General features: G+C 34.8%; 1 protein-coding gene across 8 annotated transcripts in view; it reads right to left on the reverse strand.

The window, feature by feature from the left end:
- NOL4 (nucleolar protein 4) overlaps nucleotides 1-23,036 on the reverse strand; it is a 399,753-nt gene that overhangs the window by 103,090 nt on the left and 273,627 nt on the right. For 5 of the 8 annotated variants that reach the window (XM_059894059.1, XM_059894058.1, XM_059894056.1 and 2 more), the window contains one exon: nucleotides 11,669-11,848. In XM_059894059.1, the coding sequence (XP_059750042.1) occupies nucleotides 11,669-11,848 (180 nt within the window). Of the gene's footprint in view, nucleotides 1-10,757; nucleotides 10,950-11,668; nucleotides 11,849-23,036 lie in introns of all 8 variants that reach the window. The other 3 variants (XM_059894055.1, XM_059894054.1, XM_059894061.1) reach the window with 1 other exon arrangement.

Consider the following 23,036-nt stretch of genomic DNA (forward strand, 5'->3'; position numbering starts at 1 on the left):
TTGAAAATTCTGCAGCTTGGATGATATCCTGTCACCCCAAAATGGTATACCCATGCCTGAACACATAACTGTTACAGTGTAAAAAGATGCAGCTCCTAAGGGATCCCTTCTTCTGACCAGGTAGCTTCATTTGCCGACATCAGTGGACTCAAGTAACAGTTTAGCAACTAAGTCAGACAGACCTGGATATTATTATGCAATCAGGTCCTTGCAATCTGCCTGACTGCTTTTGCTATATAATTTCTCTGAGCCTCACTCATTCTGCCGAGTAACATTATTTATATCTTTATAAATGACAAAACTGAGGTTCAGTCAATAAGCTATGAATAGGAAAAATAATCTCTATATCGGGGGGCAGTTGTTAGAATTCCATGAAGTAAAGTACATAAAGTCACTGATATCTTTACTAGTTTATTCAACAAATATACTTAATGAGCAATTTCTATATGTCAGGAACTGAGCCAAGTCCAAAGATACGGAGATAAACAAAATCAATACTGTCTCTGTTTTCATAGAGTTTACTTTACAAGTTAGTACAATGCCTAGTACATAGGGTATAATAGACATGCAACAAAGAGTGTTTATTATAGACTCACAACCTTATATCAGCAATTCTGAGATCCTAATATTGTATAAGCTGAAATATTTCAAAAACTTAGGGCAAACTCAGTTGGCAGAAGAAACTGATATGAGAATATTTAGAATCTTTCTTTTTTCTTCTTTCTGTGAATATTCCTAGGTTTTGTGGCAGAAAGACTAATATATTTGTGCATGGGATGTTTTTCCAGACCCCAATGTGAGTGTTATGCAATAAACAGAATATGCACTTTATCATGTCCCCCAAATCAGAAAAGTTCTGAATTCTGGACCATTGATGATCCAAGGTTTTAGATAAGCATGGTGGATGCAGACTAAAATAGCAAATCAACTGCCTTGACCCCGTCATAAAAGGTTTTGGTGGATGGGATAAGCAAAGTCCCTTACTGACCTGACTGGCCACATGACTTAGTCCTGGATAATCAAGGGAGCCCATCCCTTTGTTCCCAGTGACTGATCCAAGAAACGGACATATGATCCAAAGAGGGCCAATCTAAGTCCTTTCATGGAAATGGGGACCTGGAGCTGGAAGATTGCTCTTGGATTGGGAGTTTTAAGAAAAGAAGCTTAGAGCTGCTGATGGCAACATTTCCCAACAGGTAGCAAGACTGAGAGTTAAACCAATACACAGAGAAGCATTGGGAGAGTGGCAAATCCCTGACATTTGAGCCCAGCTATGTGAGAATCCTTGGACTGTCCAGTTTTCTTGAGAAAAGTATCTTGACTAATTTAAAAGGAGTTTAAAAACAAAGATGATAATTAACCCCTATCTAGGCTTTGATTATAAGTATTTCATTATGAATTAATAGTCTGTGCTTTGGCCTTAATTTTAGAACATTATTGGCCTTTAATAATGATCTTTCACAAACACATGGGGAATTGTTAAGTTTTATAGTTGATGCTAAAGCCCAATTTAGCTAATGTCATCTGACATATACATCTGATCAAGATGAGATAAACTAAATTTTCAACTAAAATGACATGTTTTCATTTTAACTGACAACTTATTCAAATCTCCACTAGGAAACATCTTTTAATTCTGAAAATAAGTGATTACATTTACTTATGATTATTTTGTATCATGACATCTTTTCTTTTAATCGTTTACTTATGAAACCTAAAACTATATACAAATTCTATTCATACAATTAATATTCACACTAATTACCAAATAGATAAAAATCTTTTAAAAATAGTGTTTCAAGAGAGTTAAAATTAAACGTTATATGATTGCCTTCTTTAGGAAAAAAACTCCCTAAGATTTAAAATACATTAGGCTAGATTTTCAGTTATCAGTAGCTTTTAAAATTGAAATGCCAACTGCAGGATACTGTGAAAGACAGAGCACACAATAAACACTAGCTTACCTCCCCACTAATTTTACTACAAAGTAACACGTTAGTATGAATGTCCACTCATTCACTCATCCTTCATTCAACAGTTTTAATTCCACTGAATTGAACATGGACTGAGCAGCTTTCATGAGCAACTAATTGTACTGTATAAGACATAGTGGATGATACAGAAATGAACAAGTTAAGAAGCAGAGTAGTCAAGGAACATAGCTTCTTATTAGGGAGCTAAGGCCCATATATAAATAACAGTAATATAAGACAGGATAAAATAAAACTACAAAAGTACCACAAAGTACAATTTGCACATGGAAGAAAGAGAGATTTAAGGCTGCTCTTAGCTAGAGGTGATGATTAAATAGATAAAGGCATATTGGATTTAGTCCTCCAAGGAGTTCAACAGATTGAGACAGCAAGGGTTTCCCAGTAAAGGGAGCAGTGGAATGCAATTTCAGATTCGATTGCATTTTATCCTGTTCCTCAGAGACCAGGTACCATGCTATGCAGAAGTTTTTATATTTGTTATTTCAAGTGTTGTTGGTTTTCATGTAGAAGTGCTATTTGTTTCCATTTTTCCCATGAGGAATCTGAACAACAAGAGATACAAGGTCCACAAGTAACAGCTGATAAAACATGGCTAAGAACCAAGATCCACTGACTAAAATCAGGGAACTTTTCTTCAGATTTGCTCACCAATGCTGCTAATTTTCCAGTGTCTCCTTCTGGGTTGTTTCCTTTTTCTTAGAGTACATTTTAGTTCTTCCAGAAACAGCTTGTCAGTGGTAATTTCAGTAGTTGTCTGAATTATTTTTCTTCCTCACTCTGGAGGTAGAGTTTAGCTGGGCATTGACTTGTAGATTAAAAGTAGTTTCTCTAAAAAATTTTGAAGACTTTTTTCTCAGTATTTTGAAGATTGTCTTCCGACATCTATTTTGAGGACAAGTATTATGTTCAGTCTACTTTTCCTGTTTTAGATAATTTCTTGTTTCTTCCTGGTGACATTTAAGAATTTCTTGGGTCTGCTGCAGTTTTGCCTTGATGTACATAGGTGTGACTTTGTTTTTATTTGTGCTGCTCAGGGATGGTCTGTTTCTCTGTTCTTAGTATTCATGGTCTAGTCAATTCTGAAAAATTCTTCCTCCTTTTTTGCTTGAATGTTGTCCTCGTTCTCTCTAACTTCTCCTTTGGAATGTCTATTAGATCTATATCACTCTAGTCCCCAAGTTAACTTCTTTATCAAATTCCACTTCTCTTTTTTCTTTCTGTGAGTAATTTCCACAGTTCCAGTGTATCAATTTTCTCTTTGGTTGAATCATCTTATCTGCTATTTAACCCATCTAGTAAGGTTTTAGTTTCAATGTTTATAATGCCTGTCATTTCATTTTTTGAAGTTGTAATTTGATGCTTCTAATTCCCCTTTAATGGAAGAGTAGTCCTTTCCAGGGTCCCAGCTTTGTATACAGTTCTCAGTTCATGTTCCTGCCTAGTCACAAACCCAAATCCACATCTCCTGAGCTTGAATTGGCATTCAAATCCCAGCCCTGATCTCTTTGGGCTTAAATTCACTTTTTCTATCTTCCTACTCTGTTACCCTATCAAATTAAGGGCTTACAACTCTGGCTACGAGTTTTCTATTAATTTCAAGGCCTGGGAATGTCCTTTTCTTTCTTTTGAGCTTATACAGGTATTTAAAAATTGTTATATTTTACTCAGGGTTTGTATGTATTTGTAGAGGGAAGGTGAGTGGGGTGTGTGAGGGGGTATTCCATGAGACTCAGGTCAACATTTTGCTTAAACTAAAAGATCCATTGATGAGTAACTCTGAAAGCAATGATGGTTGTATTCTTTACACTTTACTCTTCAATTTTACTAAATAAAATAATTTGGTAAATAAAGAGAGAATAGTACCCATGAACCCTGAGTCAGGAAAAAATCAGTGAACCAAGAGAGCACACACTGAGAGAAAGAGTAGCAGTTCCCTGTGATAACCGAGACATTAAAGGAAATAATTGAGCATATTAGAAGAAAGGGTAGAAAGGGGCCAGCTTATATGCTAAACATTTTATTTACATTATCACATGTAATACCTCAAGAGCCCTCTCCTTTAGAAAGATGGAGACTCAGAAACATCACATAAAATTGTACAGGAATTGAACCTAGGTGTCTCAGTTTCAAAAGGGCATACTGTAACATACTATAGTAAGAAATTTAGAATTTGTCCTGAGATGACAAAAGTTTGACAGTATCAAAGCCAGAATTGAGGAAGACTACTCCAGGAGCAAAGGCAGATTTATCATAAGTCAATGAAGTCCAGGCACCAGGGTTCCTCAACTGGATGGGACTACTGGAGTTTCTGGATGTTGTAAGTGTTCTAGTATTCTTTTTCTGAAGAAAAAGATTTGAATCTTCAAGATTTCTCTTTTTAAAAAAATTTATTATGTGTGGCTTTTTTCTAACTGCAGATAAATATTCATCCTTCTACCTAATTTTGTGCTTATAATTTTGTATTACTTTTGAAAAAAAGGTCCCAAATTTCATAATTTTCAGGTGCAAATCCTGTTCTGTCTCTGCTTATGAATTAGAGGGTAATATAAGATGGAAGTAGGTAGTTGAAGCTAGAAGGATTATGCAAGAGTATAGGTATGAGATTTGAAAGGTTAGAACTAAAACGATACCTGATAAAATTCAAAATTATGGGACTGATTTGGGAAAGACAGCAAAGGAAGAATAAACAGAATTTAGCCAGTGGTAGAATGCAAGTCAGAAGTATAAAGAGAGTCAAATCTCATTCCAAGTTTATGAACACTGGTGTACATGACAACAGTGGTGAGATTGCTGGAAATAGATAGGTCAAGAGGAGTTTACTGTTGATTTGGTAGATGAGGTGGAAGATCAGTGGAGAGAATGGGTGATAGAGAATACAGAGAATTCAGTGAGGATATAACAACATGTTTGCCTAGCATCTGACTAGAATGTGGAATGAAATACCAAGGTTTTGTATATGACTGGGATTTACTTTGAGAGTAGAGTACTGTATACAGGGGTAGACTTCTGCAGCTGTGGAGAGGGTAATATGCGGTACATGGCCAAGCACAGAATCTTAAGAAGTGCCCCAAATCAAGAAAAAGGTACATGAATAGAAATAGAAAATAGAATCTTAAGAAAACGGGGTGATTTATAGTTGAGGATGCAATTTTTGGATTTGGTGCAAAGGTAGTCATGTGATCTTCATAAGAACTAAATCAATATAGTGGTAAGAACCAGAGCCTGAATTTAAGGGACTTGGTGGGAGTTGGTGGTAACAGGTGTAATCTGTGAGTATAAAATATTTCAGGAAACATGGCAAAGAAAGATGGACTCACTGAGTCCTCAAAGAAAGATTATAGAAGTTATAAGATTTTTTTTTTTTGAATTTGGACACTTTTTATAAGGCAGAAGAGAAGAAAAGGGAAAGCTCAGTGAAAAGGGAAAACTGAAAATATGACCATGGGGATGGTCAAAGAAGCCATGTTCTAAAGGAGGTGAAATGATAGGGAGCAGAAGTGCAGCGTTATCCAGAGCAATAAGACCAGGACACTTCCTCTGTAAAGGCAGCAGGGGATACTTGAAAACTTGTAGATGATTGTGAAAATTTTTAATATAGCTTGTGCGGGCTCTTTGAGTGAAAGTAAAGACTAAGGAATATCCATGCTAATAATGGCTAGAGTGATACAGATCTCTGAAACTGAGAAAGCTAAAGAACTGTGAGTGCAGAAGACTAGCTATCAAAATTATTAAGAAAGGTATTATAGGATGTAATTAAAAAGAAATACTATGAATAAAGAACTTAGAGGATGGTATGAAAGTATCCTGGGGGATGGTAGATGACATTTATAAAAGAGAGGGCAAAAATTGGTACAAATAGCAGGTGGGGAATTCAAACTAATTAGCATCAATTAAGTTAACTGGTCCCAAAGAGAGAAACCTGTACAGTTGTGCTCACGATGCATGAAGAATATTGTGAATAATAATGGTTGCGCAGGTATAAAGTTTTAAACCAAGATCTTGTATGAAGGGCTCAGTATATTTCTGATCAAATTTTTAGTTTAAAGAAGCACTTTAATTCATTTTTTATAAAAGCTCTATTTGCTAAAGAATGAATAGTGTCAGTGTAGCTTTTGCAATGCCTATGATACCTATGAAAGCTGTGAATTGAAGATGGATTCTGATCTCTCTACTTTAGTCTGCATCAGACAAGTAGAGGCAAAGGATGTTAAGTAGTCAAATTCCCTCAAAAATGTACCATTTCCTAAACATTAAATATTTATTTTCTAATGAAAGAACTGTGAAATAAGAAGGTCAGATATCAAAATTACTGAGGAGGGTATTATAGGCTGTAATTAAAATGAAATACTATGAATAAAGAACTTAGAAGGTGGTCTGAAAGTATGGTGTTTCCATAATTAATTAGATTATTTACACATTTTTTAAAAATTTATATCTCTTTTTCTCCCAAATAGATATCAGAGCTACCAAGGAAATATGTAAGCTAAAACAAATTAAAAAAACAGATAATTGGGACCTTAGAAAGTTTTTTGGCTCTAAACTTCCTGACAGGCACAAAAGTGAACGTAGTAAGTTAATGATGAGAAAACATAAAAGCACTCTATTTCTGCAGAAGAAACACATTTTTTTTCATTACATGCTAAAAGAGGGTTCCGAAATGAGATCATTTATAGTGCACATTAAGAAGCCTAGTGGACAATGTCCCTGGCAAAATTTTACAAAAAATAGCATGAGATTTAATTCTTCAAACAAATATAGTCAAATAAATAATATTAAAAAGCAAATTAATAGGTAATTTTTCAAGTGGCTGAGTTTATTGAATTCAAATATCCAAGCCACTTGATCTAACTTGATATAGTGTCAAGATATGAGATACAGGAGGAAGGATGGACTGAAAGTCTCTTAGACTATCTCCCCCAAATATTTTCATTTGAGTTCTATAAAAATACATCTAAACATATGCAGCATGGTGAAAGAGTCTCTAAACAATGCAAACTCAGAAAATAAGAAGAGAAATCATATCACATAACACAAATAATACTTAGGTATGGGGTAACCTCACCTTGTTTATAAAGCTTTCCTTTTATGGCTTTATCTATTATAGGTGTTCCTGAATTTAAGATCAGGACACCTTGGAGAAATACATTTCTTTTCTGAAACAATCAACAAATATTCTTCAGAAAATTAGCTGAAGTAATTTGAGAGTCAAAGCTGCATAATAGAATCAATAATGATTTGATATATTTGTCTAAGGATTAATATAAGGGCTGCTTAACTCATTGGTTCTTAAAATCTAATGAAAACTAAGACAATACTCTGTATCAAACTTATTGGATTTATTTTTCATAAAACATATCCTTTTCTATTCAACACTGAAGAATTTATGATTTGAGATGATTGGGAACACCGAGTTAGTGAAAGTGCGTAGAAAAGTATCATAATATGGTTATTTAACTTCATGCATTATAGAGACTGTTTGGAGCAATGACATAGACATTTCGGCTACTTCAGCAATTAAGACCTTTGGGGTCTTAATAATTTCAGTGAAATAAGAATGCATAAATATATACTCTAATATTTGTATGCATTGAGTGAAGTCAATGAAAAGTACTTTTGTACTTGAAGAATTGTTGTAAATTCTTAAGGGATAGTGTAGACTAATTAAACATGAATAGATTTTGTACTAGCAGCAGAAAATTAGAGTGAATGTCAAGATTCTCAAGTATAATACTAATATAAGTTGTGATAAACCACTTCTATGGGAATATCTCTTTGAATTTCTTAATCAAAGTCAGTAAGGAACATATAATTCAATATTTTGTGTTTTGCTTTACTTAAGGAGTCTGCTGGCTTAGAAAGCCTAAGTAACTGGATGAGCTAAGCTTGCTGAATGCCACTTTCATTTTATAATACAGAGTCCCCTATCAAATACTCCTACAATTCTACTTTACAAATATATTAAAATTTTCTTTAGGTTGCTTTGTTGACTTACTAAGTACTACAAAATAATTTGCATGTAAAGATAGTCATATATTAAAAATGATACATTTTCTTCATGTCTACCTACAGCAAAAACAATATAAGAAAATATTTTTTAATGTTTCAATTTTTAAAAACCGTGGATATTATCTTATATTAAAATTTAAAATTATGAAGGCAAAAAAATATTAACGTACAATATTTAGTTATAATTACTATCTGCCCTAGTCATGCCTTTTCCTATTTGTTCCAGGTAAGGATGAGTGTTCAAAATGATGACATGCTCCATGACAATGAAGTGATACATAAAGCCAATCAAAATTCCAAGTGTTAACTAGATGGCAAATTTAATTTTTATTCCAATAGTGCATTACTGAGCAATGTATTTTTAAAAAATGGGCTAAACTACAATATCAATTTTCATCTGTGTTGTTCATTTAACATTTATTTATATTAGGCCTTATATTATTACTTAAGCACTTCACTTCCCACAACTTGTAACCTCAAAGAATCAGGATGATCAGGGAACATGTTAAATTTTCTTAATTAACAAGTCAGGCATCTTTTGTATTTCTCATTACTTTGCATGATGTTATGCACATTATACATATATTGAATAAGTGAACAAAAAATGAACAAATGAAAATTATTAAATATGAAATACAATAGCATTTCTTTACAGCATTATTTCCTTCAAGATTAGTTTGTAAACCTACTTGATTTTATATTAACTTTTTGTCTTTCTCTATGCATAGCACAAAGTTTACATCAAATAGATGTTCATATTTGGTAAATAAATACAACTAATAAAAAACCTGTGATTATCTCAAATACACCTTTGAGAAATTAAGAATTCTACATGACAATGATTTTTTTCTTTTAAAGAATTATTAATAAATGGAAAATAAGATAAATTTTACCAAAGAAAAGAATCTCTAAATAACATTAAAAGATTTAGAAGAAATAGTAGTGCCAGATGCTGGTAAAATAAAATCTTGGTATATAACATTATTATCTTTATTGTTACTGAAAGAGGAAAGTATATATTGTGCATTGTGCACTGAATGAGACATACTTAGTTTCTATTGGAATTTTACATCAACTGCCAATTTGATGATGAGTCGGATGTCAAAGCCAGGATTCTGGGCTTTTATTCCTGGTTAGATATCCTTTTTGTCTGTCATCTTTCTCCTATTGGGTGACAATAACTTTTAAAGAATTCAATAATGGGGGAAGTAGCTGTATTTTCTTCAAGCAATCTCTCCTCTCTTATACCATACCACCTCAACTGTCATAATTTAATTTCATCAGGCACAGCTACGCTATTTTATTTTAAAATAATTTAGGCACAACAAACTCCAACTTCAATATAGTTATTCTAAGAAGTAAGCAAATTCTTACATGCAGTGTTCTGTGACTTTATAATACAAATATTTTGGGTAGCTGTTTTCAGACGATGGATTAAATAATATTTGGTTGATTATATTTTCAGAGTTCAGATTTATTGAGTGGTTACTACGTGTCAAAAATGACTTGTCGAGCTTTACATGACAATTTATATAATCCTGTCAGCACTATACGTTAGAAATTATTCTCATTTCCAGAGGAAGGACCTGAGCTCAGAAAGTTGAAATACCTTGCCTGGGTCACATAGCTACAAACTGGTGGATCCAGAACTCCAGACCAAGCTCTCCAGGGACCGAGCCTTGTGTTAGTGACCATCTTGGTAGACTGTCTCTCTATAAGGAACAGTCATTTTTCTTTTAAAAATATCAAAGATATTTTTATAAGCCATTGTAGAAAAATAGATAATACAGGAGTTATTACTTGTTATTCATTGCATTTGTATCTGGAAAACTATTTCTCCTACTGGCATACTCTGAAACCTCTCCTATATCTATACCAACTCCTGTCACATCACACCTAATAAATTGGAGGCACTGATCACAAGCACGAAGAGTCTTGGCTTTTATGAAGCCTTCTCAAAAGTACAATGAAAATAGTTTCAGAAAATTTCTAATACATGTCCACTCAAATACATAAAAATATAAAGAAGTTTTTAAAATACATTGTAAAAACTACTTCTAGGTATAACAATTCCATCAAGGTGGGATAGAATAAAGGTCAAATAACACTGATATCTAATTTCCACCCGTAAATATCTAACACTGACATAATATCATCCATCTATAAAAAGCCCAGCTGAATCTAAACGCTCATGTTAACCATTCACAAGACAAGCACACAAATATACCGAGTACACAAAAGCCTTATTTTTCACATAAGGATTTTCATTCCCTGACCTTTATTTTCAAGGCCTGCTATTTGTTAACTGTTGGTATGAAAATAGTATTACTTAGATGGATCCATCCATTTCCTTTTGTTCCAGAGAAAGCCATTCTCACAGGTCGTCTAAAGCAACCACTGGTGCTTCAGTTCAAGACTTGAATAACCTTAGATCTGCTTTGGCAGTAACAGAAAGGAAACACACAAGAATGAGACGCTGGCTCTCACTGGTGTTCACTCACATGAGCCTCATTTCCTAGGACATGGTACCTAGGCTTGTGAGCACTGGTCTCACAAGGTACGTCTTACTGAATCAACAAAGGGGATAAATACTTCAGGAAGATGAAAAGGAGAAAAAACAAACAAGCAAACAAAAACCCCTTGGACCTGACGTTATGGAAAAAATTAAAAAGACACTAAGATGAAAAAAAAAATTGTGTCATGGTTACATGTGGGATTTGGATGGAATCTAGGGCTGTGTTTTAATTCAAAACTCACCATCTCAAAACCACTTCTTTTCATCCGCCTGCAGGACTTGAGGTAAGTACGTATGCGTTTTCGGGCACGCTCTTGATACTCAGGGAATTGTCGCCTGCATGAGTCAATGATAGCCTGGATCTTTTCTTTGGGCTGCTTAGAGATTGGGACCATTCGGTCCAAGTTTTCATCTACAAACAGCCTGACAAACATCTGTTGGCAAGAGGGAGACAGAGGAGAAGGGTTTGGAGGGCTGCTCTCTTCTGTTCCTAGCTTCCTGTCTTGATTACTGATAGGAAAATACTCTTGTCTGGTTTATGCACTGGAGAACTTTGCAATGGAAAGCCAGAAATTTTAAGCAAACACCCTTTACAGACTTTCTAAATGGTTGGGTTAAAAAACAGAGAGAGAAAGAGAGAGAGAAAGGCAGACAGACAGACAGACAGAAAAGTATAGACTATTGCGTAGAAAAAAATCAAGAAATAACAGTAGACTGTGACGATTAAGCACCCCATAAAATTCTCTATTAATAATACGACTGTATATATTGCTACACTGCGCAGTATACTAATCTCGGAAAACAAACAATTGACTCTTTTTTCATGCATAATTAGATAAGCTGGGAAAGCAAACAAAATAACGGATGACGGGCAGACGCTTCCGAGGGATAAGCTGAGGCCCCCTTCATCCGCTAGGTAAACATGCATACTCACACAGCACAAGTGCAGTTTTCAGCTCACATTTGGCTTTAAAATTCTAAACAAAACACAGCGATTCTGGTGTCTGGTTGGCTAAGAGTGTTTCATGTACTTTTTAAATCCTTCTGTAAATTAAACAAACATGTCTCTAAAATAGCCACAGTTACCAACAGGCAACAACATGAAAGTGAAGTGGTAAAAATTCAGCCATAATGGTAGGGTGGCAGGACTCACATTAAAAGCTTTCAGCCGTTCGGCCTCAACGCCATCTGTCTCGTTAACTTTCTCAGAATCTTCGTGGTCATCGTGGTCATCTTCATCCTCATCTCCCCTGTTTAGGGACAGGTCCTCAGCACCTCGGTCTACACTCTCATTTTTGCCCGAGTCGTAGCTTGAATAGCTATGTGCAGGGGACTGAAAAGAAAATGGGAAATTGCTGCTTTGAAATTCCTTGCACAAGCTTATAAATTTTGTTTTATTTTTAATGTCAATCATTTCTCAAAAATCTGGTTTAAATAAGTTGATAATTCTAGAGCAGTGGCTATTTTAATTTAAATCAAAATTAGCTTAAATGAAATCAAATTAAAAATTCATTTTCTCAGTCATATCAGTCACATTTCAAGTGCTTAATAGCCACATAGTACATTTCCATAACTGCAGAAAGATTTATTGAATTTAGCTTTTTGAGAGCAATTACTGTTTCCATTCAATATACATATTACAAAAAAAAAACCCAACCTGCAATCAGTTTTGTAAAAGAATCACTGAATCACATATTCCTTGAAATAGAAATGACCTCAGAGCTTAGTCAGTCTAACTGCATTAGTATTCTTGAAAGAGATAAGGAAACTGAGGGGTAGGTATATTTAATTGATTTGCCCAACAAGGACTACAGAAAATACTGATACTAGGACTGCTAGGAAAACATGCTTTAAAATCAGTTTATAATTTGTCTATGAGTTGAAAGATGGCATCTGATTTTGGTTTAGAAAAAAGCAACTAGGTTTCCTCCTAGCCATTTGTTAAGCTTAGTGCTTTGTAATGTACAAAAGAAGATGAATGCCAACCAAGACAATTTTCACAAACGTTGGTAATTGTGTCCAAGACCAACCATTGGTCCTGCTGTGGTAGCTTTTGCTTGTTTGTTAGCCCAGCACCTGTTCCTTTCAGAATCAGCCCCTGCTTTGCCAGGTCAAAGTGTCAATCCTATGGGCAACAACCGCCTCTCCCCTAGGCATGAGTGCCTTGACTTCACCTCCAAGTGAAGAAAGTGTGCCTGTAACTAAAATCAAGTTGAATCCAGCAGAGCTAAGCAGAACAGAAATAGACCTGATAACATCATTTGAGCATCTAGATTCAACTGTGCCTGAAATTAAATTAACCCATGGACCTTTCAGCTGTGTGATACTATATCCTCTCTGTCCCCCCGCTTTATATTTTTGCTTAAATCTGAATTTAGATCATTTGCAATGGAGCATGGACTAGTACAGAAATCAATCATTACAAGGTCAAATTAATGACCCAAATTTCACATATGATGACTTAGATACCTAGGTGGCCCCAGCTAAATAGAAAATAATTCTGTAAACAACAGCAGCTATCTTCAAATCTATCAACACAGTCAAATGCTTTTGAAAGCATTTACAATGGGAAATTTTAAATCATCAGCGTTCAAAAATGCCTCCGTGCAATGATAACATATGTGTTGCATGCTTTGAGGATTGCCCTAATATATTATTACTGTATAATCAGAGGAGGGATAACAAAACTAGAATAGGTCACTGACATTAAAAGTGAAAAAAGGCATATTTTTATAGTTCAGATCATTAACAAGGTGGAATTACCTAATCAAATATAAAGCAAATATTCTGTAAGTTTGAAAAATATACTATATATGCTTTTTAAATGGCAATGTGCAATATTTAAAAAGTGTTATAATACACTTATCTGGATGCAAATATGCTGGGCTAATCTATTCTTTTTAGATATGATGTGAGACACAGAAGCCAGCCATCTGCTACTGACAGTATCACTTGGAACCACGAAAGATTTATAGTCCTATTCACTCAAGGTAAAGAAAATCCATCACAGATCTGAGAATATTCAGGATCTAAATCTAGAGCATAATCAAAGGTTTTTCTTCTATGATGTAAACTGAAAGTTTTGTAACTCTGAATTACGTTTCTCAGATGGAGTGTCATTTCTCACCTATATCACTGTTGAAGAACTAACTAGCTTTCAAGGCCAATCAGATTAAGTTCAATTTCCATAAAGATTCCCACTTCTACTTCAGTCAACTTCAATCTTTCCCTCCACTGTGAACTCTTAATAGCCAATGGCACTGGACACATAATTAAACACCACAATTGCTCTCTACTTTTCTTTTCATGTTAATATGCATTTTCCTTCAAGCTAGACTGAGATAGGAATCAACATATAGCCTTCCACTTTTCCCTTCACAGCATCTAAGAAAGGTTCTCTACGGAGTTGGCACTTCAGACTGTAGGTTTCCTTTTACTACAAAGTCTTTGGTCTTAAAATATTTGGAGTGAAGATAAGCCACAGACTGAAAGAAAATCTTTGCAAAAGACACATCTGTAAAAGGACAGTTATCCAAAATCTACAAAGAACACTAAAGCTCAACAATAAGAAAACAAACAACCTGATTAAAATATGGGCCAGAGACCTTAAGAGACACCTCACCTAAGGAGATATACCGATGGCAAATAGGCATATGAAAAGTTGCTCCACATCGTATATCATTGGGGCAATGCAAATTAAAGCAACAATATCACTACACACCTATTAAAATGGTCAAAATCTGGAACACTGACAACACTAAATGCCGGAGAGGATGTGAAGCAACAGGAACTCTCATGCATTGATGGTAGGATGCAAAATGGTACTGCCACTTTGGAAGATAGTTGTGCTTTTTCTTCCGAAACTAAACATATTCATCATATGATCCAGCAATTGTGCTCCTTGGTATTTACCCAAGGAATTAAAATTTTATCTCTACACAAACCCTGCACATTAATGTTTCTAGCAGCTTTATTCATAATTTCCAAAACCTGGAAACAACCAAGACATGCTTCAGTAGGTGAATGGGTAAATAAACTGTGGTTGACCAGATAATGGAATAATATTTAATACTAAAAGAAGTGAGCTATCAAGCCATGAAAAGACACAGAAGAACCTTAAATACAAGCTACTAAGTGAAAGAAGCCAATGGAAAAGACTATATATTGTATGTTTTCAACTATATGACATTCTAGAAAAGGCAAAACTAGGCACAGTAAAAAGATCAGTGGTTGCCAGGGTTTAGGGGGTGGGGAGAGAAGAATAGATAGAGCACGGAAGATTTTTAGGGCAATGAAAATACTATGTATGATACTATCGTGGTGCATACATGTCATTATACATTTGTACAAATCCATAAATGTACAATGCCATGAGTGAAACTTAATATAAACTATGGACTTTGGTTAATTATAATTCATCAGTTTAGGTTCATCAATTGTAACATGTCTACCACTCTGGTCAGTGATGCTGATAATAGAGAAACTATGCATGTGTAAAGGGAAGTGGGAATATGGGAAATCTCTGTGCCTTCCTCTCAATTTTGCTGTGAATCTATAACTGCTCTAAAAATAGTCCTTTTTAACAAATGGGGGAATATGGGTATTGGGGTGATAATATAGAATCAGGCAATAACAATTACTAGAGGCCTCCTAATAACCCACATAAAATATGGCAGTCATTGCCTCATAAACCTGTGTCGCCTCAATAAAAACTTTGGATGATCATACCCTAAACAGGCCTCCCCTTCAGGAACAATTATTTTCATATTCCATGTGTAAATCCAAAATCTCCGAATTAGATCTTAAAAAATACAAAGATAAAGAATCACAACTTATGCCCTATGGAAAATATATACCTGCTTATCCTCAAAACACAGGTGTTGGTTTATGGGGACAAGATTAGATTTTTGTCTTAGTTATATATTCCACTCATTCCTCTTGAGATAAAATGTGACCGTCCTGGGCTTCCCTGGTGGCGCAGTGGTTGAGAATCTGCCTGCCGATGCGGGGGACACGGGTTCGAGCCCTGGTCTGGGAAGATCCCACATGCCGCGGAGCAATTAGGCCCGTGAGCCACAACTACTGAGCCTGCCCGTCAGGAGCCTGTGCTCCGCAACAAGAGAGGCCGCGATAGTGAGAGGCCCGCGCACCGCGATGAAGAGTGGCCCCCGCTTGCCGCAACTGGAGAAAGCCCTTGCACAGAAACGAAGACCCAACACAGCCAAAAATAAATTAATTAATTAATAATAATTTTTAAAAAAATGTGACCGTCCTTAGCAAAGACCTTCTTGGAAATATATTTGCACTTTCCTTTTCTCACATTTCCCACCTGAACAGAACTGCCAACTCCAGACCTAGAAAAATTCCCACAGATAGGAAGCTTAACTTTACTTTTAAAGAAAGTTTGCTTACTCTGTGGTCAGAGAATTTCACCTCTTTGGTTAAATTTATTCATAATTATTTTATTCTTTTCGATGCAATTGTAAACGGGATTGTTTTCTTAATTTCTCTTTCTGATAGTTCATTATTAATGCATAGAAATGCAACAGATTTCTGTATATTGATTTTGTATCCTGCAACCTCACTGAATTCAGCAAGTTATTTTTTAAAATATCAGTTATTCATTACTGAATCTACTGGGCATTCTTAGCATCATTAAAAGTGTGATTACCAGACACTGTGTGCCGTCTGATGTGATTCAAAATGATGCAAAATGAAGCATACAGTATAACTTAAGAAGCAAGCTCATGAAAAAAAGAAAAAAGAATTTGAATGGAATCAAACCTAAGTCTAGAAACAGTGGTTCTCAAAGTGTGCCTGTTAGATCAGAAGTAACTGCATCTCCTGGGAACTTATTAGAAATGCAAATTATTGGCCTCCACCCCAGATGACCTGAATCAGACACTTTGGGGCTGGACCCATAATCTGTGTTTTAACACAGCGGTCCCCAACCTTTTTGGCACCAGGGACCGGTTTCATGGAAGACAATTTTTCCATGGACACTGGGGTCGGGGAGGTGATGGGTCAGGCGGTAATTTGAGTGATGGGGAGCGATGGAAAGTGGCAGATGAAGCTTCACTTGCTTGCCTGCTGCTCACCTCCTGCTGTGTGGCCAGTTCCTAACAGGCTGCGGACTGGTACTGGTCTGCGGCCCGGGGGTTGGGGACCCCTGTTTTAACTTACCTTCCAGGGGGATTCTGATGCAGCTCAAGTTTGAGAACCACTGTTCTGAAGCTAACTTCCATTTATAGGAAATAAGGCAGATAAAATAACAAGTTAAAAGACACAAGAGAGGGCTTCCCTGGTGGTGCAGTGGTTGAGAATCCGCCTGCCAATGCAGGGGACAAGGGTTCGAGCCCTGGTATGGGAAGATCCCACATGCCACAGAGCAACTGGGCCCGTGAGCCACAACTACTGAGCCTGCGCGTCTGAAGCCTATGCTCCGCAACAAGAGAGGCCGCGATAGTGAGAGGCCCACGCACCGCGATGAAGAGTGGCCCCCACTCGCCGCAACTAGAGAAAGCCCTCGCACAGAAATGAAGACCCAACACAGCCATAAATAAATAAATTAATTAATTAATTAAAAAAAAAAAAGACACAAGAGAAAGCAGACAGACAAATCCAAAATATGAAGCATTGTGCAGGACAATTGACTTTGGTTCAGCAATATGTTAGTGACACAGAAAAAAAACGTGATATATTAGAAGAGATTTAAAAGTATTAATAAAATGAAATGTGTTGACTTTGTATCATGATCCAAATAAACACAATGCAAAAAGATAATTTTGAGAAAATTGGGAATATTTGACTATGGATGAGGTTATTAGGTAATAACATTGAATACTTTTTTACATATTAGATTAGATGTAATAACCTAACATTTGGTTAAGTAAATGTTTATGTAAGAAAATGTCCACATTTGTTAGAGGCAGAAATTGAGGAATGAAGGGATGAAATGATGTGGATATCTGGGATTTACTTTTAAATACTGCAGGAAAGAAAAGGAAAAAAGTGGAAAAAAATGTGGAAAGTCTTAACCACTGTTGAATTTGGGTGATGGGTGTTAGTAGTTCTATGTATTATATTCTCTATTTTTAAATGATTTTAAACTTTCAAAATGAATTTTAAGATGTATAAATTTTATAATTAGTTTTATATCTCCTCCATTTTGAATATTTTTACATGACAGTCATTTATTCAGAAACATTTAAAGAAGCACTACTTAATACTTATAGAGCATTGTTCTAGGTTCATAGGATTGAATGGATCCAAATTTTTTGAGGTCTGAAAGTTACAAAGTTTGGAGAGGTGGTGCATTTGAAAAATTAGTTAGAAAAGTGAATATTTAATTAAAATGAGAAAAACCACAATAAATTACAAGACTCTAAAAAGCTTATAAATGCTACAACCATCACAAAATGTAGAAAAATAATATTTTAAAAATTAAATAATGCCCTGGCCCATCTCTATAATACTGTTTCCTTTCCATATTTCTTGGCTGCATGTTCTTTGATTGCTTCTTCATATGACAATGATTTTGTATTATCATATTCTATAGAGAGAATAGAAAAATAATTCAGTCTTTACTTCAGCATATCTGATGGAAATGTGTCTTTTATTGTTGATAGTTTAGAAACTTTCCTTTGCTCTTCAAATTAAATATTGCTAATATCATGCAAATTGTTACATTGTTTTCAGATGGGGAAACCTTAATCAAGTTCCTTTAATATTTAGGGCATCTTAAGTTTTCTTGGGAAGTGACTGATGTCTTCATTAAAGTGACATTTATGAGTTTTTTGTTTTCTTCATTGATATCAGTATCTTTTGTCAAATCCAATGTGAAATTTAAATCTTCTTCCAACGTGTTAATATAATTCATTTCTCTTCATTAACTGTATTTTTCTTCCTCCCAAGGAAATACTGTCTTTAGTAAGACCTGGACAGTTTCATTACAAGTCACTTACTTCTCTGTCAAAATGTCTATCGATTTCACTTCTTATTTTTGTTGATTTTTTTATACTCCATTACTATTTTCTCTCAATTATTTAGTAAATAAATATAAAGACAACAAAGCCTTTATATATTTCAAATTAAGGGTCTGTAATTTCTCACGTATTTTATTCAAAAGGTCCAAAAGATCTTTCCACATGGCAACTGAAATGTCATAATGCTACTGTGTTAAGTGTACACAACATATCTCTCTATTATTACTTATGCATGTGAATTTGCAATTACACATTTGTGTAACCAAGGATTGGTATTTGTTATTTTGTTTACTGGTTTACCATTATGTATATGCTTTCCCAGGATTGAGATTAATTCTCCGTAAGCAGTTTTGGATAAAGAAGTCACATTTGATACTTCATTTTGACATTTGCCAAGTGTTTGTCCAAAAATTAATAATTACTTTGGAGATTCTCATGAAATTTTAGTTATATGAAAGTCACTCCATTTCATAACATCTGAAAGGAAATCTCTCTCACTTAATAATTTTAAAAAACATAGCTACCTTTTTGGCACTTCAAAATGATATTAAACATTTTTTTCAAGCTTGTTCTTCAAGGTATTAGTTGGCTAGCAGGTGGTTCTCTCATTTGGCATGCATCAGAATCACCCAAAGGATCTTTTCAAATATAGAGCACTGGACCCCATGTAGTAGGTCTGGAGTGGGGCCCAAGAATTTTGATTTCTAACAACTGCCCAGGTGATGCAGATGCTGCTAGCCTTCATCCATTTGAGCTGCTATAACAAAAATACTACAGATTGGGTGGCTTAAACAAAAACACTTATTTCTCACAGTTTTGGAGGCTGGGAAGTCCAAGATCAAGCAGCCATCAGATCTGATGACTGATGAGAACCTGCTTCCTGGTTCACAGGTTACAAAATTTGTCAACAAGAAAAATAAGATTATGGTTAACTGTTTAATGTCTAGTCAAAGCATAATTGTTAAAAATTTTTAAATAAATGTAAATAAGATCAAAGATAATACTATTAAACTAAATAATGGATATTCATTAAATATCTAAATCACTTCCAATTAAGATAATATACTGAAACATTAAATGCTAAACATAAGTCTATCTACTTTTGGTTTTTAAATTTTTACAGAGAGACAAAAAATACTTGGGTTTATTAACAAAATGACCTGTCACATTAAAAATTGTACTATAAAAACATATCTCTAAAAACTGTAAGTTTTTATAATTATATATTAATAAATTTGGTAACCCACAATGTAATGCTAATATATAATAGTTCACAATTGCCTACTACCTAGTTTTCACTGGAAAATAAAGATTACTAATAGTAAAAAGTTTATTGTGCACACACCAAAAAGACAGTTCTTGAATTGGGAACACTCAAACTAAAACATGGAATGAGGCTCAGGGGTATATTGTTACAAGGCATCTTATATAGTGGGGAGGCAGTGATTATTTATTCTTCACAGTGGTTATACTATTAGAATTTTCCTTTCAAAAAAAATTTTTTTTGGCCAAGTCACAAGACATGTGGGATCTTAGTTGCCCGACCAGGGATCAAACACGTGCCCCCTGCAGTGGAAGCCTGGAGTTCTAACCACTGACCACCAGGGAAGTCCCTAGAATTTTCTTAAATGATAATGGTAGGGAATCGGTTAATTGTTACCTCATTTCAATTTTGGGTAACAATTTAAGTTTTGCTTATGGTTTTTCAGAGACACAAGCAAGAAATGAACCAGGTCAAGTCGGTCTCGCAAAATAAGCTAAATTAAGTTTTGCTTGTATGACTAAACTGGTCTTGTCTGCTCAGAAAATTTTCAAGGTTGGTTCCATTTGGTTTTATTTTTTTTATATTAATGAGATAGTGTGCATTCTTTTTTAATAATTTATCTTTGAAATCTAGCACATTTGACACTTACAGCCCATCTCAGACTAGTCATATTTCAAGTGTTCAATAGCCACATATTCTACATTTGTATATATTTTAAAATGATCACCAAACACTACCAACTACAGAGGAACTATTTTCATAGGACACAGAATCTTTGTTTCCTAGGCAGATTACATTAAAGGTAAAGATAAACCTTTTATAATCTTTTATTAAAAGCAGACCAGGGCTTCCCTGGTGGCGCAGTGGTTGGGAGCCTGCCTGCCAATGCAGGGGACGCGGGTTCGGGCCCTGGTCTGGGAGGATCCCGCATGCCGCGGAGCAACTGGGCCCGTGAGCCACGATTGCTGAGCCTGCACGTCTGGAGCCTGTGCTCCGCAACAAGAGAGGCCGCGATAATGAGAGGCCCGGACACCGCGATGAGGAGTGGCCCCCGCTTGCCGCAGCTGGGGAAAGCCCTCGCACAGAGACGAAGACCCAACACAGCCATAAATAATAACTAAATAAATAAACCCCCCAAGAAAAAGTTAAAAAAAAAATTAAAAAAAAAAAAGCAGACCAATAATCTAAGAATTTTTGTGCTTTTTAACAGACAGAAAATTAAATCCTAGTTTTGAACTCTTTTTAAAAACACTTATAAATAAATCTATTCAATTTTAGCCAGCTTTGAACTCACACATGAAACTTCTTTTCCACAAATCTCTGTACATTTTTATATCCATTCAGCTTTTGTCCTATCATTGTTTTTTCTTTTTTGCTGTCTTATTTTGGAACAATCATTTTATTTAGGAAAAAATTACTTTTTCTCCCTTACCAAAACAAAAAAGCAAAAAAACCCCAAAACCCAATACACAACAACAAAAAGAACCCCACCAAAAACCCAAAACCAAGCAAAAAAATGGTCTTCATACCTTTCCTTATCCAAAAAACACATTCTATCTTCCTTACTTCCTTTTCATATACAGTTGTTTTCTTTTACCCTTATTATTACTAGTAGTTTTATTTTACATATTGATTATAAATTTTAATTACTAGTACCACTGTTAAATGGTGAGTCAGAAGTAGAAAAGGCAGCTATCTCTTTTGCTATTCTAAACATAAAACTTTTTATTCTGATGAATATAATTTAATTTATTCACAATAGGAAGTCATCTATAAGAAGCGATTTTTCTGAGGATGGAGGGTCTTAGAAACATGCATTGAAATCATACTGAGAGATTCAGCACTAAAGAGATAACAAATTATCTGAGGTATTAACGCACATTTCCAAGCAAAAAAAGAAGAGAAATATTGGTCAGACTACACAAAATCTGAAGGAGTTGGGGTAGGGAAGAGAGTATAAGCCATCATTCTAAAACGGGTTTGGAACAACTGATCCTCATATTTTTCTCCTGGAACATGTGCCTAGGGTGCCAATGGTTACTGAAGTTTTTCTAACTGAAAAAATAATTGCGCCATCATTCTGCTTATTCCACTTAGAAAGAGAAGCTGTAAGTCAAAAGTAGCACATTTTATTTGAAGTTACTATATACTTCAATGTGAAGGAATTGCTCCTGAGAGAATATGATATGTATTTTAACCAATTTGTCAAGGCTTTTGTTTTTATTTACAAATGATGACAGAAATATGTGCTAGGAATGACATTTCAGGTTTCTTTCAACCTGAAGCTTAAATGATTATACCACTTTTAAGAGGAAGGATCCAACAAACTCTATGTTCTTGAAGCTTCTAGAGATAGATGTCAGGGATACTGGTTTTATCTTTCATTACAAGGTGAGAATATAATCATATTACAGAAGTCTTTTGACCTGATAAGTAAAGATGTGAATCCCTGGTTTAACTCTTCTTTTAAAGGTTCAAACACAGCTACTTAAATTATTAACCTATCACCCTAAAGGAGGAATCCCCAAAGGGCAAAATTCATCTTCCAATATCCCACTTCAGTCCTACAATTAAAATAACAAAAGGTAAATGTAGGTATCATATCTCAGAACATCTAATGTAAATAATAATTAGATTTTGTTAGGTACTTTAAAAAATGAAAAATGTTATATATACTATTAATGTATTTTCCCCCAAACCCTAAATTTACTGTAATACTATCTCATATGTCTTTAGAAGAACATATTTTTCTTCTCAGAGTTCAAATTTAGGTGAAAGTGAGCCTTGGAAGTGAACTGAACTCCCAATCATTAATTCCGTCACAGACAATTCAAATGATTACAATACTGTAGTGGTTTTAAGGCACTATTACTGTTTTTATTTACAAGGGAGTGGGGTTATATAAATATTTTCACAATATTTGGTAATAATTTCACCATCCTAGGCTTTAGACAATAAAAAAACACTTGATATATGACAAAATTGCCAAGCCTGATATCTACTTTAGAATCCTTTTAACTTGTATACTAAATATTTAATCTTGTTTCATTTGTCTTACTTTTGAAATAAGTATTAGCAGTAAATGACAGCAATATCATCATCAATAATAGCAATGATAATAATAACCACATGTGGTTAGTGGCTGCTATATTAGACAGCACAGACCTTTACTGATGACCTTGACTTTAAGAGAAATGTGAGTCTTTGTCTAGAGGAGAAACTCTAAATAAGATATGATTCTGTCAGAGCATCCCAGAAATCTTAGCACTGAG

The sequence above is a fragment of the Balaenoptera ricei genome, chromosome 14 (assembly GCF_028023285.1).
Source record: "Balaenoptera ricei isolate mBalRic1 chromosome 14, mBalRic1.hap2, whole genome shotgun sequence".
Classification (NCBI taxonomy): domain Eukaryota; kingdom Metazoa; phylum Chordata; class Mammalia; order Artiodactyla; family Balaenopteridae; genus Balaenoptera; species Balaenoptera ricei.